This window comes from Megalobrama amblycephala, linkage group LG5 (genome assembly GCF_018812025.1).
Source record: "Megalobrama amblycephala isolate DHTTF-2021 linkage group LG5, ASM1881202v1, whole genome shotgun sequence".
NCBI classification, from domain to species: Eukaryota; Metazoa; Chordata; class Actinopteri; order Cypriniformes; family Xenocyprididae; genus Megalobrama; species Megalobrama amblycephala.
In genome coordinates this window covers 8,839,525-8,863,656 of record NC_063048.1, presented here as the reverse complement: position 1 = coordinate 8,863,656, position 24,132 = coordinate 8,839,525, and the positions used below count along the sequence as shown (strand labels likewise).

The following is a 24,132-nucleotide window of genomic DNA, read 5'->3' as shown; positions in this document are numbered from 1 at the left end:
ATATATGTAAATGGATATGGAGATCAAAATCTGAATTATACATTTTTATTATAGAGATTAAAAATAGATTATATATAAATATATGTAAGCGGATACGGGGATTAAAAATCTGAATTATAGATGCAGCCAGAACTGGATCTGTAGGCCCATTGTCTCCTGGGCTACGTTGTAGTCAGGTCCAGACACAGGTTCTCCATCTGATCTGGATACGGCCTGGATCCAGCACCCGGAAAACCTCAGGATAAGCAGAGAGACAGATATTAGCATAGATGCCATTCTTATTCTGATGTACAGGTATATCTAGTGTTATAGGAAATGTTCTCGGTTCCGGCCGACCTAATTATTGCAGCGTAACAATCCTTTAACGGATTTGAAAAATGTAAATGTATTGATAATGTGTTATGTGTATGCAAGAGCAAAGAGATGTGTTTTTAGTCTAGATTTAAACTGACAGAGTGTGTCTGCTTCCCGAACAATGCTAGGAAGATTGTTCCAGAGTTTAGGTGCTAAATAGGAAAAGGATCTGCCGCCTTCAGTTGATTTTGATATTCTGGGTATTATCAACTGGCCTGAATTCTGAGATCGCAATAGACGTGAAGGACTATAATGCATTAAGAGCTCACTTAGGTACTGGGGAGCTAAACCATTTAGAGCTTTATAAGTAAGTAGCAAGATTTTAAAATCTATACGATGTTTAATAGGGAGCCAATGTAATGTTGACAGAACTGGGCTAATATGGTCATACTTTCTGGTTCTAGTAAGAACTCTAGCTGCCGCATTTTGGACCAACTGTAGTCTGTTTAAAAGCCGAGCAGAACAACCACCCAGTAGAGCGTTACAATAATCTAGTCTTGAGGTCATGAATGCATGAACCAACTGTTCCGCATTTGTCATTGAGAGCATATGTCGTAATTTAGATATATTTTTTAGATGGAAGAAGGCGGTTTTACAGATACTAGAAACATGACTTTCAAATGAAAGATTGGTATCGAAGAGCACACCCAGGTTCCTAACTGAGGACGAAGATTTAATGGAGCACCCGTCAAGTGTTAGAGAGTATTCAAGGTTTTTTCGTGAGGAAGTTTTTGGTCCAAAGATTAGGATATCAGTTTTTTCTGAATTTAATAATAAGAAATTTCTTGTCATCCAGTTTTTAATGTCAGCTATGCATTCTGTTAGTTTTGTGAATTTGTAGGTTTCATAAATATAGAGCTGAGTATCGTCAGCGTAGCAGTGAAAACTAACACCATGCTTCCTAATTATCTCTCCTAAGGGCAGCATGTACAGAGTGAAAAGCAACGGTCCTAGTACTGAGCCTTGTGGTACTCCATATTGAACCTGTGATCGATACGACATCTCTTCATTAACTACTACAGACTGATAACGGTCAGATAAGTACGATTTGAACCATGCCAAAGCAATTCCACTAATGCCAATATAGTTTTCAAGTCTTTTTAAAAGAATGTTGTGATCGATAGTGTCAAAAGCAGCACTGAGATCTAATAACACTAATAGAGAAATACAGCCACGATCGGATGATAGGAGTAGATCGTTTGTAACTCTAACGAGAGCAGTCTCAGTACTATGGTATGGTCTAAATCCTGACTGGAAATCCTCACAGATTCCATTTCTTTCTAAAAAGGAGCACAGTTGTGTTGAAACTGCCTTTTCTAGTATCTTTGACAGAAAAGGTAGATTCGAGATTGGCCTGTAATTTACTAAATCTCTCGGATCTAGTTGAGGTTTTTTAATAAGAGGTTTAATAATAGCCTGCTTAAAGGTTTTTGGCACGTATCCTAGTGTTAAAGATGAATTAATTATATCAAGAAGTGGACCTACGACCTCTGGAAGCATTTCTTTCAGTAGTTTAGTCGGCATTGGGTCTAACATACATGTCGTTGATTTTGATGATTTGATAAGTTTAGATAATTCTTCCTCTCCTATAGCGGCGAATGATTCTAGTTTTACCTCAGGGACACTACAGTGCACTGTCTGAAGCGAAACTGTAGACGGTTGCATGTTTTTAATTTTCTCTCTAATATTATCAATCTTGCAAGTAAAGAAGTTCATAAAGTCATTACTGCTGTGCTCTATGGAAACGTCAGCAGTTGAATCTCTGTTTCTAGTTAATTTAGCCACTGTGTCAAATAAATACCTAGGATTATGTTTGTTTTCTATTAAGAGATTTGAAAAATAAGTAGATCTAGCATTTCTTATAGCCGTTCTGTACTCAATCATTTTTTCTTTCCACGAAAGGCGAAAAACTTCTAGTTTTGTTTTCTTCCAACTACGTTCAGCTTTTCTAACAGCTCGTTTTAGAGCCCGAGTGTGCTCATCATACCATGGCGTTGGATTAGTTTCCTTAATCTTCTTTAGACGTAAAGGAGCGACTGCATCTAATGTGCTGGAAAAGAGAGAGCCAATAGTTTCTGTTGCAGCATCGAGTTCTTCTAAGTTGTCAGGTATACTAAGGCGATGAAACTGCTTGGGGAGATTATTTATAAAGCAATCTTTAGTGGTAGATGTGATGGTTCTACAATATTTATGGCTGGGTGGTGGTTTTGTAGCCTTGGCTAATTGTATTATACACGAGACTAAATAATGATCTGATATATCATCGCTCTGCTGTAGAATTTCAACAGCATCAATATCAATTCCATGCGACAGTATTAGATCTAGGGTATGATTACGACAATGAGTGGGTCCTGACACGTGTTGTCTAACTCCAATAGAGTTTAAAATGTCTGCAAATGCCAATCCAAATGCGTCTTTATTATTATCTACATGGATATTAAAATCACCAACAACAAGGACTTTATCTGCAGCCAGTACTAACTCTGATATAAAATCAGCAAATTCTTTGATAAAGTCATTATGGTGCCCTGGTGGCCTGTATACAGTAGCCAGCACAAATGTCAACTTACATAATGTTACATAAAGCACCATCACTTCAAAGGAATTATATTTGAAATTCTTTTGAATGATTCTGAATATATTACTATAAATTACAGCAACACCTCCCCCTTTGCCTTTCTGTCGAGGATTGTGTCGATAATCATAACCTTGAGGACTAGATTCATTTAAAGTAATGTAATCGTCTGGTTTTAGCCAGGTTTCTGTCAAACACAGCAAGTCTAGTTTATTGTCTGTGATAATTTCATTTACAATAAGTGCTTTTGAAGAAATAGATCTAATATTCAGTAACCCAAGCTTTATCATTTGTTTATCTGATTTATCTGTGATTTTCATTTTTTGAACATCAATTAAATTTTTACCCTTAAAAGGTTTCGGAAGTTTTTTGTATTTACTAGTTCGAGGTACAGACACAGTCTCTATGTGATAATATCTAGGTGAAAGAGTTTCTATGTGCTGTGAATTATTTGAGTTCTGTGACGTGAGGCGGCTAGCAGACGGTCGGTTTAGCCAGTTTGTCTGCGTCCTGATCTGGGCCCTGGTTTGTCATGTTTCAGCTCTAAGACTATTTGCCAAATTTCTAGATAGAAGAGCAGCACCATCCCGGGAGGGATGAATACCATCTCTTTTCAACAGATCAGGTCTGCCCCAAAAGCTTTTCCAATTGTCTATGAAACCTATATTATTCTGCGGACACCACTTAGACAGCCAGCCATTGAGTGATGATAACCTGCTAACTATCTCATCACTCCAACGAACAGGAAGAGGGCCAGAACAAATTACTTCTGCTGACATTGAATTTGCGAGTTCACACACCTCTTTAATGTTAATTTTAGTGATCTCCGACTGGCGAAGTCGAACATCATTTGTGCCGACGTGGATAATGATTTTAGAATATTTACGTTTAGCATTAGCCAGCACTTTTAAATTTGCTTTGATGTCAGGTGCTCTGGCCCCCGGCAAACATGTGACTATGGTGGCTGGTGTCTCTATTTTCACGTTCCGTGTAATAGAATCGCCAATAACTAGGGCACTTTCAACAGGATTCTCAGTGGGTGCGTCACTGAGTGGGGAGAACCTGTTTATGTTCTAATCGGAACGGAAGAGTGGTGTTTGTTCTTGCCATTATGCCGCCTCACAGTCACCCAGTTAGCCTGCTGCGTGGCTTCTACAACCGGAACCGAATGTGCAGTGTTTACTAGGCTAGTCGCATCCAAAGCAGTATCTAAGGCCCTTTCATTCTCACTATCCTCAATTAAAGAGATTCTCTCTGTCAGCCTGACAATATCCCTGCATTTATCACATGTGTAAGGCTCACTGCTGGCAGAAAGAGCTAAGCTGTACATGTTGCATTTAATACACATGATAATCGTCGGACATGACTGACCGTGTGTTTGATGAACGCCGTCCGAAAAACTGCAACGCACACGGGACTCGCTGGCTGGATGTCTCGGTCGCTTGCCGGTGCCTGGGGCAAGGGTGATGTGCGGGACGCTGTACCTCGCGGTGGATCGATGAATGCCGGGCAGCAACGTCTCCACAGCTTCCCGATCTGGCGAGGACAGATCAGAATAACATACATCTGATAAATCCGCCATTAAATCGACAAGGAAGGTTGGTTTAGAGGAAAAAAGAAAGTAGACGGTAGCTAGCAGGCTATGGCTAACACTAGGTGATTACGCTGGTGGATTGCTAGTAATAAATCGTTCCGTTTAGTAATACTATGCAATAGGTTAAGTAATCTAGTGAAAAATAAGAAAGTTATATTATGTGAATAGGAATAAAGAGAAGGATTTAGGATAAACTCCATGAAGCTCCGAGCGTAGGTCAGACAGCAGGCAGGCAGCAGCGTTGAGCAGCGTTGAACCGGAAGAGGTTCTGTGGGATGAGCTGAACAAACATGTCAGGTCAATGGAGGCCCCACCTCGCAACTTACAGGACTTAGAGGATCTGCTGCTAACATCTTGGTGCCAGTTACCACAGCACACCTTCAGGGGTCTAGTGGAGTCCATGCCTCAACGGGTCAGGGCTGTTTTGGCAGCTAAAGTGGGACCAACACAGTATTAGGAAGGTGGTCATAATGTTATGCCTGATCTGTATATATATATATATATATATATATATATATATATATATATATCCCCGGCCCAGGGATTCTTGGGAGTACTCTCGGTTTGAGCTAAATTCTGAGCTCGGAGCCTCCCCTCAGACAGCATGCCAAATGAAATAATTTTACTCTTTTACTCTATACGATCATGTTTAAGTGTGAACTCATGAAAACAACTGCCACAGGTAATAGGACATTATATTCTTATTTATTTATTCACTAAAGTTTTATTTTTGGTATTTTGCCTTTTTATTAGAATAGGACAGTAGTCAGGAAGTAAAGTGGAAGAGAAAAACAGGGGGACGGGATTGGGAAAGGTCCACGAGCCAGACCTCTGGTCACCCAAGCTGCCTACAAGGGGACATTATATTCAACTCGACTGCAATGATTTATTCTCCATAGGGCTGTAGCCAAGTCCGCCTTTGTCAAGTCCAAGACAAGTCCAAGTCCAGGACTAGTCAAGACTGAGTCCAAAAAGATTACAGTTCAAGTCAAGTCCAAGTCCAAAGAGGTTCGAGTCTAACTCAAGACAGATAGAGATCAATGAATCTAAGTTTTTCAGGTTAAATAGGTTTTTATTCAGGTATGAAATACTACAGAAATTAAAGTAATCAAATGTAAAACAACACATCCACATTGGTTACCTTAATTTCAGTATTCTTTATTGTAAATATTAAATACAGATTTATTCTTACCATTAAAACGTATTCAGTCAAGAGCAGAACAGTCTTGTGTTCTTTGTATAACATGATAGACAGCAGAAGGAATACTGGACTACTGTCCCTTTAAAAGTTTATGAACGTATCCAATACTGTTACACAAAGTGCATTTTCTTTCTTAGCTATTTACCAATCCAAAACTGACTGTGTTAATCTGAATAATCGCCAAGACGGGCATTTTGACATCATTTTGTATGTATTTGAGCTTTTAAGCGCAGTAAGTCACTAATTTTGGTATGGAATCTTAAAGGGGAAAATAATGTGATTAAAAGAAAAAAAATCTTAAATATTGAAGAGGAATAAGATTCAAAAGACTAACCTAAATAATAAAGAACATCAAAAGCTTTTCAGCGATTGAGTTGGACAAACCTACTATTCTTATTTTTCTACAAAAAGTTGTGGTGTTTGTACATAAAAACCTCTCGTTTACATTAACAATATTCTGATGAAGAAGGTCGATCTCAATCTTTATCTTAATGAATCTACTTCATGATAAGGAATTGTTATTGGATGTATATACAGCTCCAATAATCTTTATGAGAATGTTTTCGCACAGTTATTTAGTAGATTATCAAGACTGTAATAATGTAATTTTGTGTGGTGATTTAAATTGGTTTCTTATCCCTACTATGGATAAATTCCCTTCAGTTACTCTTGCACCACAAGTTTCTAGAGTGACCAGACATCCCGTTTTTCCCGGGACAGTCTCGTATTTTATTTTTAGTGTCCCTAGTCCTGACTTATTAAAAAAAAATCTTTTTTTGTCCCGTATTTCATCTTATATGTCATTACAACTGGGTGATCATAGAACAAGTAGTAGTAGTCGTAGTAGTAGTGTTCTGTCACGCAAGAACAGCCCAATCAAAGCACCGTCCTTCGGATGAGATGTTAAACCAAGGTCCTGACTCTCTGTGGTCATTAAAAATCCCAGGATGTCCTTTGAAAACAGTAGGGATGTAACCCCGACATCCTGGCCAAATTTGCCCATTCACCTCTGTCCATCATGGCCTCCTTATCATCCCCATACACTGATTGGCTTCATCACTCTGTCAACTCTCCACCAATAAGCTGGTGTGTGGTGGGCATTCTGGCACAATATGGCTGCCGTCGCATCATCCAGGTGGTGCTGCACATTTGTGGTGGTTGAGGAGATTCCCCCTTCAATATGTAAAGCGCTTTGAGTATCCAGAAAAACGCTATATAAATGTAACAAATTATTATTATTATTATTAATCAATTCATCGTAGAACAAAATTACCATCCAATCACAATTCATTATCAATTAGTGAAGGCGGGATAGGCGGAATTGCACTGAATGACACACACCAGAAGCTCTCTCGTGCGCGCTCTCTTTCTTTTTTTTGCTATTTTGAAGGCCCTAACTAAAGCATTTGTGGAATCTTCTGTTTCTGATGCTGTGAATACATCAGTAATTTTTTTAAAAAAGGAAAAGACCCTGAATAATGTGGATTGTACAGGCCTATAAGCTTATTAAATGTTGATATAAAAATATTGGCTGAAATTTTAGCAAAACGATTAGAACCGGTTATTCCCAGTGTAATTATATAATCAGGCCTTCAAGTGTCAATCGATGCAGAGAAAGCATTTGATAGGGTGGAGTGGGTTACCTATTTGAGGTTATGAAAAAATTCTACTTTAAAAATAACTTCTCCAAGTGGATCTGTTTGTTGTACACTAATCCTAAAGCCTCTATAATAACAAATGACGTTGTCTCTGCCTTATTTGATCTTCACCGTGGAACACCTCAAGGTTGCCCACTCTTACCTCTATTGTTTGCAATTGCAATAGAGCCCATGCATTACATGTACAACAGAATGAAAAAAATCCATGCAGTTCATTTGGGGAAAAAACAGCAAAAAATTAATTCTTATGCTGAAGATGTCATTCTCACACTGTAAATAATTGCCAGGAATTTAGAGGATTAAAGAACATTATTTTACAATAAATGTTTAAAATTGTAGTTATTATTTATTATATTATTGAGAGAATGTGGCTGTTGTATTTCATTGTCTTTCCTTTTTGTAAAACACACTTTCTATATTCATATAAAATTGTTATAATGTATTCGTAAATTAATAAACTATTTAATAAAATTATGTAAATAATCATTAGTAATAATTTTGTGTAATTATGTAAAATCAACAAACAAGATATCAAAACTTAATGCTATGAGTTTGTTTTAAAATAAATTCAATTCTGAATGGTAAAAAAAATGAAAGTTACTTTTAAAATTAAATGAACACTGAGAGTAGGTGGAAGGCGATTTGTGGCAGAAGAGTATCCTCTGATCTGACGCACAACGTAATGACGAACGTGGAGGCACAGAGGATAGAGCAAAACAAATAAGAAGTCACAGATTATCTAGTCTAAAATGATAATTTTTAAAGAGAAATTTCTGAGGATTTCCATATAAGAAGGGGAGCTTACATTTGTTGCCAGCCCTATTTGTTTGAACCGTGAGAGGCGTCTAACCTTATAACATTTTTTTTATGGATGGATGGATTATTATTTCTTCAAAACGTGGCACCCCATTTACAACCATTATAAACCTTGGAGGGCTAAGGATATTTTTAAATGCATCTCTGATTGTGTCCGTCTGAAAGAACATAGTCATATACACCTTGGATGGCTTGAGGGTGAGTAAATCATGGGGTAATTTTCAGTTTTGTGTGAACCAATTTGTAGTTCATTTTAATTATTATAATTTCAAACAGAGTTTTTACATAACTTTTCTTATTCTTGATGTGTGTGCATTTGCTGCAGAGCTTTGGTGGTGGAGCAGGGCCTGCAAGGAAAGGTGATGGCAGCATGTGTGAAAAAAATAGGAAAACCTGAAACAAAAACATCAATTAAAATAATTTTGTTACTTCTAATACAGGAATCAAATGACATTGTGCTGTTAAAATGACTACTTTTGTATTATGTTTGTGCATTTTGTTCAGAAATGATCAGAAATGTCCACAGTCTGGTGTGAGCTCTGAGGATGGGGAGACCACAGCAGCATCCTGGAAATGGCATAGTGCCATGGATGAGACCCTCCTTCACTCTTCCTGCCCTTACTGCCTCATCTGGCCCAGATGTTGCTGTGGTCTCTTCATCCTCAGTGAGCCCAGAGCATCTAACAAGAGCATCAAGAACAAAACTTGACCAAAATCACATACTCAATGTCTTTTGGTATTTTAAAAGACAATGAGTATGTGATTTTGGTCAAGTTAGTTCTGCTGGTTTTTGTTTGTACAATGGAGCTCGGCTTTCAGAAGCTTCAAAAGCATCATCAAATAATGTCATAAAGCTTCTGGAAATCAGGCTTCCTTGACTGATATTGTATGAACAGAAACAAAAAGTCTTTTGTATCTAAACATTTTATGTTCAGAAACAGCGTGAAGGCAAATAAATAAAGACTGAATTTATATGTTTGGGTGAACCAACGCTTTAAGACCCAAATAGAAATTGTATGAAATGTAAGTATGGATGTATTTATATTATAGTAGCTTGAAGAAATTACCTTTAAGAAATAAGCAGCTTTATTGAGCGTTTGTGCCCGAGACACTTAAAAAAATGATTAACAAAAATCACATTTACATTTATGCAGCTGGCAGATGCTTTTATCCAAAGTGACTTACAGTGCTCTTATTACAGGGACGAAAGTGTCTTGCTCAAGGACACACTGGTGGTGACAGCTGCGGAGATCAAACCAGCAAAATTCTGCTTACCAGTTCAGTAGTTTAGCCCACTACACCACAGAAGTAATAAAGCTACATCTAGAAAAGTCTGATTGCTGAAACGTCTGGTGTATATGTGCCTTGCAGAATAAAATAATTTATTAATTCATTAAGACACAAGCGAGTGTGGATCTTTAGTTTTTTTGTTTGAAAATATTCTAGTAAGTTGAAATGGGTTTATCTTGCATTTAAAAATGTAACCCAGAAATTACTCTCAAAAAAAGTCTCAGTACCGGCAGGAAATGTAGGTGGGGGAGTAAATAAACAGTGCTCTCTTCCACTCAAATTAGCTTGGGCAAGGCACCTAACCCCTAATCATTTCCCAGCAAATGGCTGCCCCGGGTGTGTGTGTGTGCACTTGGATGGGTGAAATGCAGAGAACAAATTCCAAATCCTTGGCTTCACGTCACTTTCACTTTTTTACTTTCAATCTGTCTTCAAAGGATGCAGCCTCTGAATTAGGATGCAGCTAATGTTTCACATCTTTAACAGACAATGTTATTTCTCTTTTAATGTTCTTCTGCTTGACCAACATCTACATCAAATATTTGGAGAAGTTGAGAAGCAATCATTTAAGAGCAAATTATCTGGCTTCTTACTAGCATGTTAGTTTGCATAGGAATTATTTTTATATATTGTTGAATTAAATGTTAAATGTACCAACATTGAATTTATTTTGATTTGATTTTGATTTTTTTTTTTTTTTTTTGGCATTATAGTGCAAATTATCAAGCATATTTTGGAGAATAATAATGAACTGAATTTCAGATTTCATCAATAAATAAGCTTACCTAATATTTACTAACAGACAAAACTACTCTACTGATAAATATACATTTGAATGAGTCTTTGGTCATAAAGTAACACAAGCCTTAATATAGAGCTGAAAGACATCAATGCAATGATTCATAATGGTATGTCACTTTATTACACTTTTCTTGCAAAACCTTTTTTCCCCTTAGCACACCCAAAACTTTCTGTCTGGCTACTGATATAGTGGCTTTTCTATCACTCAACAATTTTATGATGACATTTACAATGAATGGATGAATAATTTTCTGATTTTTATTGTGTTGCATAAATAATACATAAACTGTAACCATCTGCACAGAAATGTTCATTTTGAAACCCAAGAGTCTAACTTCAAGGAAAAAGAAAATGTGTGTCTGTGTGTTTGTATATGTATTTATATATATGTATGTATATATGACGGGAGGGAGGGAGAGAGAGAATAAAGGCAAGAGCACAGTGTAACATCAGGGTAGTTGTTTTAGCATTTGTTTTTTTATCCCTGCAAATGGTTTGTAGTGGTCACAAAAGGACACTCCAAATTTGCATGTGACCTCATAGAATATTGCTACAGGCTCTATACAGTAGAAAACAGGTCACTAATGTTCAACAGTCAGCCATTGTGCATTATGATTTTTTCCTGTATGATTACACTTTAATTTTATAGCGGCATTAACATTAACCAAAATAATAAACACAGCATCAGTTATTTATAAAACAAGCAAAGCCAGTGTTTGTTGTTTGGGGGCTTGTTGGTATGATGCATAGATGTTACTCAAATACCGGTATTTCAGTATAACAGTAGAAATGAGGTTTAAGTAGTACAAATAAGTTTTTGTAATAATATTTTAAATGGACATCTTACCCTAAATTTGATCATAAATTGTTTCCTATGCATGTTCATTAATAATTAATGTTCAAAATAAAAAGTAAGAGGCTCAAGATGAGAGCAAAGACCACATCTGATAAATGTGCAAGTCAGCTGTCTGACCAACAACATCAAACATTCAGGAATGCCTGTTCCCAAAACAGTTGCAACTGAAACACTATCGACATATCTGAGCAAAGCAATTTTATGATTTATGAAATCCCCATTAAACAAATTTCACTTGTTCAAAAAAAGATGTTAATATGGTATGTGACAACGTGTCTAAGGTCCCTTCTTCATAGATATCAAATGAACAGTTGCAGGGGAAATGCATACACTGTATAAATAAAGCATACAATAAAACAGAAGTTATATACACAACCTTCCCTGATCAGTTAAGGCCCAAGTGCAGTGGGTATGCAGTCATTCCCAAAATCCCACAGTCTACTATGCTCCATAAAAAAACATTATCTTTATGCCAAATGCAAAAGAAGAATCCTGACACTTAGGCCATTTAATTATGTCTGCATTCACATATGGAAAGATAGGCAACTATCTTTAAAAAAAACAAAAAAAAAACAAAAAAACAAAAACAAACAAACAAAAAAATCTTCCCATTTTCATCTTGTAGAACAATCTTTTAATACATATGTACATAACTCCTGAATCCTGCCAGAGGCATCTTGTGATCAAAGTCTGTCATTTACAGTACACTGTAAAGTGCACTGGGGTGAGATGTTCATAAAAAAGAGGTTCAGAGATTACTCTCCATTTCTGCCAGAGCTGGACTGATGTTCAAAGCATCCCAAAGCCCTCACTCCCCTCACTGATGGCCAGCTTCAGCAGCTTGTGGAGCTCCTCGTAGGAGTCATACGTTGGGAGGCACAGCTGGTTAAAACTGAACAGGAGAGGAGGAGGAGTTAAACTTAAAATAAATAAAAGTATATATATATATATATATATATATATATATATATATATATATATATATATATATATATATATATATACATACACATACAGTGGGTACGGAAAGTATTCAGATCCCCTTAAATTTTTCACTCTTTGTTATATTGCAGCCATTTGCTAAAATCATTTAAGTTCATTTTTTTCCTCATTAATGTACACACAGCACCCCATATTGACAGAAAAACACAGAATTGTTGACATTTTTGCAGATTTATTAAAAAAGAAAAACTGAAATATCAAATGTCCTAAGTATTCAGACCCTTTGCTCAGTATTTAGTAGAAGCACCCTTTTGATCTAATACAGCCATGAGTCTTTTTGGGAAAGATGCAGCAAGTTTTTCACACCTGGATTTGGGGATCCTCTGCCATTCCTCCTTGCAGATCCTCTCCAGTTCTGTCAGGTTGGATGGTAAATGTTGGTGGACAGCCATGTTTAGGTCTCTCCAGAGATGCTCAATTGGGTTTAAGTCAGGGCTCTGGCTGGGCCATTTAAGAACAGTCACGGAGTTGTTGTGAAGCCACTCCTTCGTTATTTTAGCTGTGTGCTTAGGGGCATTGTCTTGTTGGAAGGTAAACCTTCGGCCCAGTCTGAGGTCCTGAGCACTCTGGAGAAGGTTTTCGTCCAGGATATCCCTGTACTTGGCCGCATTCATCTTTCCCTCGAATGCAACCAGTCGTCCTGTCCCTGCAGCTGAAAAACACCCCCACAGAATGATGCTGCCACCACCATGCTTCACTGTTGGGACTGTATTGGACAGGTGATGAGCAGTGCCTGGTTTTCTCCACACATACCGCTTAGAATTAAGGCCAAAAAGTTCTATCTTGGTCTCATCAGACTAGAGAATCTTATTTCTCACTATCTTGGCAAACTCCATGCGGGCTTTCATGCGTCTTGCACTGAGGAGAGGCTTCCGTCGGGCCACTCTGCCATAAAGCCGTGACTGGTGGAGGGCTGCAGTGATGGTTGACTGTCTACAACTTTCTCCCATCTCCCGACTGCATCTCTGGAGCTCAGCCACAGTGATCTTTGGGTTCTTCTTTACCTCTCTCACCAAGGCTCTTTTCCCCCGATAGCTCAGTTTGGCCGGACGGCCAGCTCTAGGAAGGGTTCTGGTCGTCCCAAACGTCTTCCATTTAAGGATTATGGAGGCCACTGTGCTCTTAGGAACCTTAAGTGCAGCAGAAATTTTTTTGTAACCTTGGCCAGATCTGTGCCTTGCCACAATTCTGTCTCTGAGCTCTTCAGGCAGTTCCTTTGACCTCATGATTCTCATTTGCTCTGACATGCACTGTGAGCTGTAAGGTCTTATATAGATAGGTGTGTGGCTTTCCTAATCAAGTCCAATCAGTATAATCAAACACAGCTGGACTCAAATGAAGGTGTAGAACCATCTCAAGGATAATCAGAAGAAATGGACAGCACCTGAGTTAAATATATGAGTGTCACAGCAAAGGGTCTGAATACGTAGGACCATGTGATATTTCAGTTTTTCTTTTTTAATAAATCTGCAAAAATGTCAACAATTCTTTGTTTTTCTGTCAATATGGTGTGCTGTGTGTACATTAATGAGGAAAAAATGAACTTAAATGATTTTAGCAAATGGCTACAATATAACAAAGAGTGAAACATTTAAGTGGGTCTGAATACTTTCCATACCCATTGATATATATATATATATATATATATATATATATATATATATATATATATATATATATATATATATAAACTAATATGTAATATGGTACATATATTTAACAAAATGCTCCTTTCTACAGTCTATTAATTTCACATTTAATTCTGGGAATTGGATTTTGGTCCTTCTGCAGAAGTGAGGGAATGTTTGTTGTGTCTGCTCACCAGGTGTGTGCGGTAGGCAGCGTGCTGTGTGTGGGAGCTGCTATGATCTGGAAGGAGGGGCAGAGAGTGTTGAAGCCACCAGGTGGGAGCTGCGAAGATCCGGTGGTGAACTGCAACAAACGTGCCAGTTCTTCCTGTGTGAAGGATGACACAACTGCCCAGAACCACTTCATGACCTAAAGAGCAGGAGAATCAGGATAAATTCACACTTTCATCCCCTGCTGTGATCTTTCAACATATTAAATGTGAACTCAAACACATTCCCAATATCAAACCATTTTATACAAAATATACAACATATATAGGCATCAAACTTTATCGGATATCATACTAATGTAAATACAGTGCTGTTAAAATATTTGGTACCAGTCTGATTTTCTGTATTTCATGCATTGAATATATACACGATACATAACACCCAATGTCCCTGTGAAAAAGTTATTGCCAACAATAAGAGCCAACAAGTAGCTATACATCCATTAGCTTTAATAATGGTTCGGTTACTAATGTAACCTCGGTTCCCTGACGCTACGGGGGAAACTGTTTTTCCGAAAACTGAAGCCTGATTGGATCACGTCTTTCCACCTGCACAGACAAATGGCTTTTCAGCCCGCCAAAACTGGCTGGAGTGCGCTTGATTCCATATCATCAGAATCTTTCGACTGAGGAGTGGCAAGTGTCGATTAGTGCATGAGAGCAGTAGCATTGCCAGCTACGCAATGCTTGTTCCAGTTATCTCAGGAAACCGAGTTTACACAAAATCTGTGTTTAAAGAGCAGGAGTCAAGGTTATAAAATCTGGCAAAGGTGGATGGCAAGGACCAGCCAGCCACTGCACAGATGTCACCATTGGACACCCAACTTGGACAGGCCATCTGCAATCCCAAGGAACTATAGGCCAGTGCTATTGTGCCACTATCTAACAATATAGTCTCTGCTTCATGACTTGCAGCCCCTTAGAGCAGCCTCCGAAGCACACAAACAGCTACTCTGATTGACAGATCTGTCTAGAGCAATATATACTCTGAGTGCCCAGACCGGGCAGAGTAGATGTAATGACTGCTCATCCTCAGAAGCAGGAAGAGCAGAGAGTGTTAAAAACTGAGTGTTAAAAACTGAGCTCTGAACAGAGTGGAGAGTACCTTGGGTACATAGCTTCGCCTTGGTTATAGGATGACTAAACTGTCATTGGGTCCAAACTCAAGACAAGATGTGATCGCTGAGAGCGCCTGCAGGTCGCCAACTCACTTGACTGATGCTAGGGCTAGCAGCAGGGCAGTCTTAAGTGAAAGGGGTCAGAGTTCAGCCATCAGAAGAGGCTTGAGCGGAGGGTCTCGAAGTGCCTTGAGGACCATGGATAGATCGCAGGGCGGAACTGTAATGGATTCAGCTTTCTGGCTCCCTGAAGGAACATCACAATTAGGTTGTTCATTCCAACTGATCGGCCGGCAAAAGGGGCATGGTGCGCTGCAATGGCCATCACATACAATTTGCGTATAGATGGGGTGCGCCATTCAGAAGCTTTTGCAGAAATTACAGTATTGGCGTAATGCCACAAGATAGGGGGGTCTACGTTCTAGACTAAACACCAGTCGGAAAAGAAAGACCACTTAAGGGCACTTCAGCCTCATTTCAGAGATAGCGTTCATGACACTCTGGGAGAGCCATGAAGGCTCCTATCGAGGGGTCACAGATGGAGACTCCACAACTCAGGTTGGGGATGCCAGATAGTCCCTTCTGCTTAGGAAAAGAGGCCAATCCTTAGCAGAACTGGCAAAGGGGCTGTTATCAGCAGCTGCACCATACTTGGGAACCAACGTTGGTTCTGCCAGATCGGGGCCACTAGCATGACCAAGCATCTGACCTTCCTGATTTGACTGATGGCCTGAAGGAACAGAGCTACCGGAGGGAAGGCATACAGGTGCAAACAGGGCCACACATGGGCCAACGCATCCTGTTTCTTCGAGAATAACTTTGGGCAGTGGGAGTTTTTCTTTCGATGCAAAGAGGTCTATTTCGCTCACCCAAAGATACTCCAAATCATCTGCACCGTCTGCGGGTGAAGAGGAATCCTCTCGCTGTAGGGAGAGTGAGGCACGTGGGACCTGGAAATGCTTGGCTTTGCAACACCACTGTTTTTTTTTGTTTTTTTTTGTCTCAGCTCGAGAGAGGAAGAAAACAGAGAGAGGAAGAGAACACAAGGAGCATGATTGCTCTCCTTGAAAGCGATTTGCGAGTGCAGCAAGGCAAGACTCATGCTCTCGCAGTGAAAGCAGCTGGTCTCGGTGAGTGCAGCCTCAGCGTGGGCACGGCCCAGGCAAGCAGTGTGTGAGGGGAGGCCTGCATGAGCTACACTCGTGGTGTGACATTTTGCAACACACGCCATTGAATTTGCTCTATTATGAATGAAATTTGCTCTTATTAGGTCACTGGATGGCTGCAGGGAAAAAGTGCACAGTCAGCTGCAGCTGCAGCCTTCTGTCTTCTTAAAAGTCAGCAGGGAGATGATTCTTAATGCATCAAGGAGAAAGATTTTGATGATATGACATCCAGCATGACTTATAGGCAGTCGGCCCCACCCGTTTTGGCGAGTCTGTGTGGATGCACAGACGTAATCCAATCAGGCTTCAGTATTTGGAGAGTATAGTTATAGTTTCCCCTATAAAGTCAGCAAAATCTCACGCAATGCGAGTGGACCGTATTGAAAGGAAACTACAGCCAAACACTGTAGTTAATTATGACAGTTTTTGCATGCACTTAAGAAAACTGCTTATTTCCAGGTTTAGCAGAAAACAGCTTTCTGAAAAATTATGTATACTCTCTTTATACTCTGGATTTCTGCAAACTCAACGTAACTTCCTTAAAAAAAAAAAAAAAACACCTTTAAGGGTACAACAGCTTGTAATAAGCATTACCTTCAAAATGTCATTTGTGTACTATACCTTAATTACCCCTAAAATGTTTATAGTAGTAACTTAAGGGTACTACTCAAAACATGACATGTGGCCAAGTATGGTGTTCCATACTCGGAATTTGTGCTCTGCATTTCACCAAAGCACTGTTCATTCACTCCCCCCACCTACCCCAATTTCCTGCTGGTACCGAGATTCGAACCACCAACCATAGGGTTACAAGTCCGACTCTCTATAGTGTGTATATACACTGACACACACACACATTCACACAATAGTTGTTTTTGCAGAACAGAATTGCCATGATCTTAACCAACTCCTTTTCACACCTACTGAATACCAACTGCTTCGTCATGATTATTAGGTAAACTGACACACAACACTGAGGCTTGCAACCCGAGTAGAGTGGCAACTAACGATTATTTTCATAGATTCTATTTCTTAAAGAAACACAAAAACAGTCTAAATGTTAACTGTTAGTGTATGTCGAAAACATTCATTCATCTGAACAACATTATATTACATGTAAATACCTGTTACATGTAGCATTATAAACCTTGTGAAACCAACCATATGATTGACGCACACCCTCCTGCCGGTGCTCTTTCTGTGAAGTTTAACAAATTCTCTTACTGGACGAGTCCTTGTGCAAAATGGAAATGTTTGCATGACTTTCTTTTTTTTTTTTTTATGAATAAGGATATAACCATAAAGATGTAACTTCTGCAGTGGAGAAAACATGTCTCCAATGCATTAAACAACACAGAGACTGGTCAAAGCACCAGACAAGACAAGACACATTAAACTATGTGCTTATACAGTACGTGCTTAATATGAATCAGTCTCATTTTTTGGTATGTGCATCCCTTTCACGCACATACGAAAAAGCACAAACGTGGCATTGTTGCCCTTGAAACATTCAAAGCAAAGTGCATACAAAAGCCATGAACTGACCATGCTGGCCATGCATGGATTTCACTACTTGCCTTTGCAGTAATAAGAGCAAGCAATAAATGTAAATATACTCACATGACAAAGCTGATTTCTCAGCCAAGTAAACCTTAATGGTAGAAAAAGACCCTGCCTTTGTCTGAAAGTTCTGGCATGAAACACAACACGTCTGGCACAGAACATAAGAAGGGAACAATATATCTGTGCACACACTGCTCAAACACTTCCCACCTCTCTTGGGTCAGGCCTTGAGCTGATCTGAATGAGAAGGAAAAGTCTCCCCTTGTGTCAATGAGAGAAGATCCTTGAACCACAGGGAAGGCCAGGGCTAGTTGTATAGTATCTAGATTGCCAGCACCAACTACAATTTCAGGGCAATCACTATGACTGAGTAACCAAACTCTTTTACCCTTTTTAGAGTTGGCTCAATCAGACTGAGGACTAGAAACACAACACAGCATGCCTGGCCAAGGGTATGCCATCACATCCACACCCATAGGTGTATTCCCCCTTTACCAGACAGAGAAGAACAGAGGACAATCATAATTTTTGTGCAATATGAAGAGATCTATGGTGGCTCAACCATATTGATATGCCTCCACTCTCCATACCCCAGATTTCATCTGGGTAACAATTTGTCCCTGCATTCACAATGGCCTTTGCTCCACACAATTAAATTCCAGTCCCCTGTCTGTTCAGCCTGGCAGTGAAGTGGGGCGATATAAATATATCACTACTATATACACTACCCACAATCAAATCTGAATGATTTTATGAAGAATTTAAACAGAAATGAATTTATTTTACATATTTTTCATGAATGCGGCCTATTGAGTGTTTCCTGTCACCTTGTCACCTAACATTTATGAAAATGTTTTTATCAATGCCATGTTTTCTACACTGATCAGCCACAACATTAAATTCACCAGCCTTGTATCATGTATTATATCAGGCAGACCTTGTGCTGCCAAAACAGCTCTGAAGTATCGAGGCATTGAATCCATAAGACCTCTGAACATGTCCTGTGGTATCTGGCACCAGCACATTAGCAGCAGATCCTTTAAGTCCGGCAAGTTGCGAAGTGGGGCCTCCATGGGTCGAATTTGTTATAATTATAATAATAAATATAGCTGCGAGCAGCGATGGCGGGCCCAAGCCCGGTGGCACCGCCACCCCGGTGGCTTCAGGGCAACTGTGCACAGCGGGCAATAGGCACTTAAAACGGTTAAACATCAAAGGACTATGTCAAATTCACTCCACATTTACTGCACTACAAGGTGCCACTATAGAGCCCCTCCTCCCTGCCCATTTTCAAAGGATTACATGTGCCAAGTTTTAACATTATTCTGATGAATTTTGAAGCAAATCAGGTAAAAATAAGAGGGTGATCTCAATGTATGCTGAAAGTGACACATTTTCTGCTTCCAGTTGGTGGCGCTATTACTTTGAATCACAATAGTCACATCCATGTGATCAGCCTTGTACAACGAAGACTAAGCCGAAGTTTCATCAAAATCAATTAATGTATGCAGAAGTTATAACACTTTGTTTCCCTTTTCTTGCCATAAATTCGTTGCCTCGCCACGGCCAAACCGTTTGAGATATCCAAAATCCGTTTGCAATTAAACAACTTCAATGTGTTAGCAACAAGTTAAAAAAAGTTTGGTGTAAATTGGATAAACCCTGTAGGAGCAGTAGTATAAAATTCATAGCCTGTTTTTTCAAAAAATTAACATTCAAACCAAAATAGCTGACTTCCTGTTGGTCGGAGCTAATGAATGTAAATTAGAAAATTGTCCGGCTTGATGAGAACAATATGTGTACCGAGTTTGGTGATTGTAGGAAAAACTAACCCCCCACTTTTGTCAAAAGGTGGCGCTACTGAGCCCCTCCACCACGCCCATTTCTATGGCTTTGTCCATGTCTACTGGTTGACAATATTGATGTGTGTGTCGAGTTTCATGCAATTTGAAGCATGTTAAGAGCCTCAAAAACACTCAAGAATATTATTACAGTTTGACCTGTTGCCATGGCAACAATATTTCAAATATCAAAAATCCTGTCATAGGTCTACATCTGCTGTGTATTGACATTACACTGATGAAGTTTGAAGCAAATCAGGTAAAAATAAGAGGGTGATCTCAAAACATTTCAAAAAGTGATACACTTCCTGCTGCCAGTTGGTGGCGCTATAACTTTGACTCACAATAGTCACATCCATGTGATCAGACTCCTATAACGAACACACTCGTGAAGTTTCATAAAGATCAATATATGTATGCAGACGTTATAACACATTTCCTGTTTCCTTTTTCTCGCCATAAATTCGTTGCCTCGCCACGGCCAAACCGTTCGAGATATCAAAAATCCCCTGGCAATTTTTAATCATCAGTGTCTTGACTTCATGCTGACCGAGTTTGGTGGCGATCGGATTAATCGTCTAGGAGGAGTATATCAAATTCCAGAGCATGCGTTTTTCAAACAACCCTTAATAGCTGACTTCCTGTTGGCGTGGTGTTTAACTTAGAGCACGAAAGTTGTTCGGCCCGATGAGGTCTATATGTGTACTGAGTTTCATACTAATACGTGCAAGCGTGTTTAATATATGGACCAAATTTTCAGACTTTTTTCAAGGGGGCGCTGTCGAGCCCCCCTGCCACGCCCGGGTACCAGCCTCTCCGGCGTCCTAATGGCCGCGGATTCCAATGTGTGTGCCAATTTTCAAGAGTTTTTGAGCATGTTAAGGCCCCCAAAAAGCCCCGGAAGACGGAAAAAAAAAAAAAAAAAAAAAAAAAAAAAAATAATAATAATCCTTAGAAGAACAAGAGGGCCCTGCGCGAATTTTCGCTTGGGCCCTAATTAATTAATAATTTGTTACAGTTATATACCACTTTTCTGGGTACTCAAAGCGTTTTACATATGGAAGGGGGGATCTCTTTAACCACCACCAAAGTGCAGCATCCACCTGGATGATGCAACAGCAGCCATATTGTGCCAGAACGTCCACCACACACCAGATTATTGCTGGAGAGGAGACAAAATGATGAAGCCAATCAGTGTATGGGGATGATTAGGAGGCCACGAGGTTACACCCCTACTCTTTTCGAAGGACATCCTGGGATTTTTAACGACCACAGAGAGTCAGGACCTTGTTTCAACTTTTCATCTGAAGGACGGTGCTTTTTGACAGTATAGTGTCCCCATCATTATACTGGGGCATTAGGACCCACACAGACCACAGGGTGAGCACCCCCTGCTGGCCTCACTAACACCTCTTCCAGCAGCAACCTAGTTTTCCCAGGAGGTGTCCCATCCAGGTACTAACCAGGTTCAGCCCTGCTTAACTTCAGTGGGCAACCAGTTTTAGGCAGGTGGCCAAATTGTTGGTCAAGCACATCCCAAAGATACTTAGATGCTCAGATGGGCTAGTTTTCGCTCCCCACATGCAACAATTAGCCTTGGGCGCCCATGACCCTGACACCAGATCACCTATCCTACCACTTTTGGTAGGTGATTACTGGGAACAACCAGCTGTTTTGGATATGATCTGACACAGTCATCTAGCCATCACTATTTGGCTCTTGTCACAGTCACACAGCCCATTTTTCCTTGCTTCCAAAGCATGAAATTCAAGAATTGACTGTTCACTTGCTGCCTAATATATCCCACGCCTTGACAGGTGCCACTGTAATGAAACAATCAATGTTATTCACTGTACCTGTCAGTGGTTTTTATGTTGTGCATAATCCATGTATATAACCCATGTTAGCTGCATACCATGAAAAACTAATGAAATACATTTTTTTTAACATGTTAAATCACTCACCTTTTCTCTGAAGTGCCATGACCCTCCAACAATAACAGCGTGAGCTTTAAAGTCTTGTACGTTAATATCTCCTGTACCACACATCAACAACTGAGAACAGGACAGAACAGTCAAACGTTTAACTTTTTACACATCGACTTCACATGGGGAGTCTGTAAAGAAAAACCCAAACCGTTAATGGTTCAAATGATTGTTAAAGATGCGGTCACATGCTTGGTGAAATTTCGTGGGAAAAAATCCAGTCATTTAAATAGGAATCTGTCTGGGTTTAGTGTGAGGGTAAAAAATTTTTTAGATTTCACTTGTGTTCAAGTTGGTCAAGATTCGCCACATTCACCAACAAATTTTGACTTCTGTGTGACCTAAACTTCAAACAATTGCTCACTTTTGCCAACTACTTTCATTGGAAAGTAACCAAAGCCTGCTTGAAAAGCAATATTCATGACATAATTACGTCATATTCGCATTCTGGCAAGTGTCAAGTTTGTTTACTTGCTTTTCTCCTACTCCTTGTGCTTACATACTGTATTTTAATACAGTCAATTTACCAATAAAACTATTCTCATTTATATATTTTTCTGCGGGTGGAGTTGAAGTGGGCCAGTACATCGTATATTTGAATCTGTACCGTACACTCACTTTTTCTCTCACTTCTCATGTTACCAGTACTCTGACTGCCCACACTGAAACAAAGAGCAAGGCTATTAATTAATTGTATGCATTGCACGTTCACAGCTTTTATAAGATATCCGAACTGAATGGACCAATTATCTGCGCAATATAACTTTCAGTCAAATTATTAAATTTTGCATAAGTGGTGCAAATCACCATAGGTGCATTCACCAGCATACTCCAAAACTGTGATAAGATTTTTATCATGTTCTATTGTATTTATTGTGGTAAATTTGGACTAACTTGTTGTAGAATTCATAACAGATAATCTGTTAAGGGAATAGATTTTTCACTAAAGATTATATTACAACTGTTGCATGTTGTAGCTATTTCTCAATGTGAAGGTTGTTATTTTTCATAACAAATGCTATAAAAAAATAAAAAAGTTAACACTGGCCTAAGCATGGTAATGAGGAGCCATCAATGGTCTTACCTGTAATTATATCCTTATTGTAACAAGCGCATTTCAACCGAGGGGGAAGACAACGGGATGAATATGATTTATAATTGAGATTTCTGAAAAAATCACCACAGGCATAAGATAAAGACAATGACTGTGCTGTGATTTGGGCTATATTTACATGTAAAATGATTACTCAAAAGAAAAACTTAGAAGCAACAGAATGTCTTATTTTTTCACTGACAGATCGCATCTTCATCAGCTCCTCTCTGCCACTCACTGAACAGGAGGGAAAGCAAGACTTCATGCTTATGGGGCAATACTGGCGAATCTTGGAAACTAGACAAAGTTTGTTCAAAAAGTCGCTAAAGGGGTCTGAAAAGTTGCTAAATTATCAACAAAGTCAGTATGTTGGCAACACTGTTGACAATGGACCATTTTGCCCATGAAATCTTGATATATTTCACTAATTTAAATTTGCTAATGTGACCGCAACTTAAGAATGGACACAATGATACCAAATGAAAGGAATGAAAAAAAAAAAAAACCATTGCAAAGAATGGAAAAATAATGTTTTGAGTTCCCTTAAGGAAGTATTGGTTGAATGTTTATCAGGGGATGTTTATGGAACAGCTCATCAAACTGTGGTTTGAAATCCAAAGATATAAAGATATGGTTAGTATGTAGATATAGAACACCAGTGTATGTAAACTGAACTGTGCTTAGATAAAAGGAAACAGCTATGTTAACTACTGTTCTCACCTCCAATTCATTCTCATCAAATATGGCTAGAAGGTTTTCAGGGACCAGTTCATTCAAACCTGAACAGAAGAGGTCATTTAGTTCATTTGAGATTGTCTTCTCATAAAGACACTGAATTCAAGAGTCTGATCATGGGCTCTTACCTTTGAGGAAATGCTCTACTTCTTCTCGCACCTGACTGGCTAGTCTGTACTGGGCCAACAGGTTTAAGTAGTGAATTTTATTCTCATTGGTCACGGCAATTTGAGCACCACCAGATATCAATTCCACTACCTGTAAGATTATTACTCTCAGTGAAGGTGCACAACTAACATTGACCTGTATCTTCAAATAATAGAGGTGTCCTGACTTGCTTCTGGAAGGCCATTGGGTCTCATTCACTAAGCATGCGTACGCAAATCTCTGTACAAACGTTTTAACTGAAACCAAACTTATTTAAAAAAACAAACACTTGAACTTATATCAGCGTGATAAAAACTGTCTAAAATGACAGAAACCATCTTTGGAAAAGTGTATTTGAAGTGTAATGTATAGGGCTGCCCTCAACTAAAGATTTTTCTAGTCAACTAGTAGTTAATTTTAAGTGATTAGTCGGCTAATCGCACATTTATTAATAAACCATATAAATCGTAATAAATATC

At 39.1% G+C, this 24,132-nt stretch overlaps 1 protein-coding gene across 4 annotated transcripts in view; it reads right to left on the bottom strand.

Moving 5' to 3' along the window:
• Window positions 1–10,382: 10,382 nt before the first annotated feature.
• Window positions 10,383–24,132, bottom strand: part of arel1 (apoptosis resistant E3 ubiquitin protein ligase 1) — a 40,860-nt gene continuing 27,110 nt past the window's right edge. For 3 of the 4 annotated variants that reach the window (XM_048190594.1, XM_048190593.1, XM_048190595.1), the window contains exons 19-23: window positions 23,635–23,764; window positions 23,492–23,550; window positions 21,658–21,747; window positions 13,970–14,145; window positions 10,383–12,037 (exon numbers count right to left, since the gene is read on the bottom strand). In XM_048190594.1, coding sequence (XP_048046551.1) covers window positions 11,935–12,037; window positions 13,970–14,145; window positions 21,658–21,747; window positions 23,492–23,550; window positions 23,635–23,764 — 558 coding nt within the window. In that variant the 3' untranslated portion in view covers window positions 10,383–11,934. Of the gene's footprint in view, window positions 12,038–13,969; window positions 14,146–21,657; window positions 21,810–23,491; window positions 23,551–23,634; window positions 23,765–24,132 lie in introns of those variants that run through there. The other variant, XM_048190596.1, reaches the window with a different exon arrangement.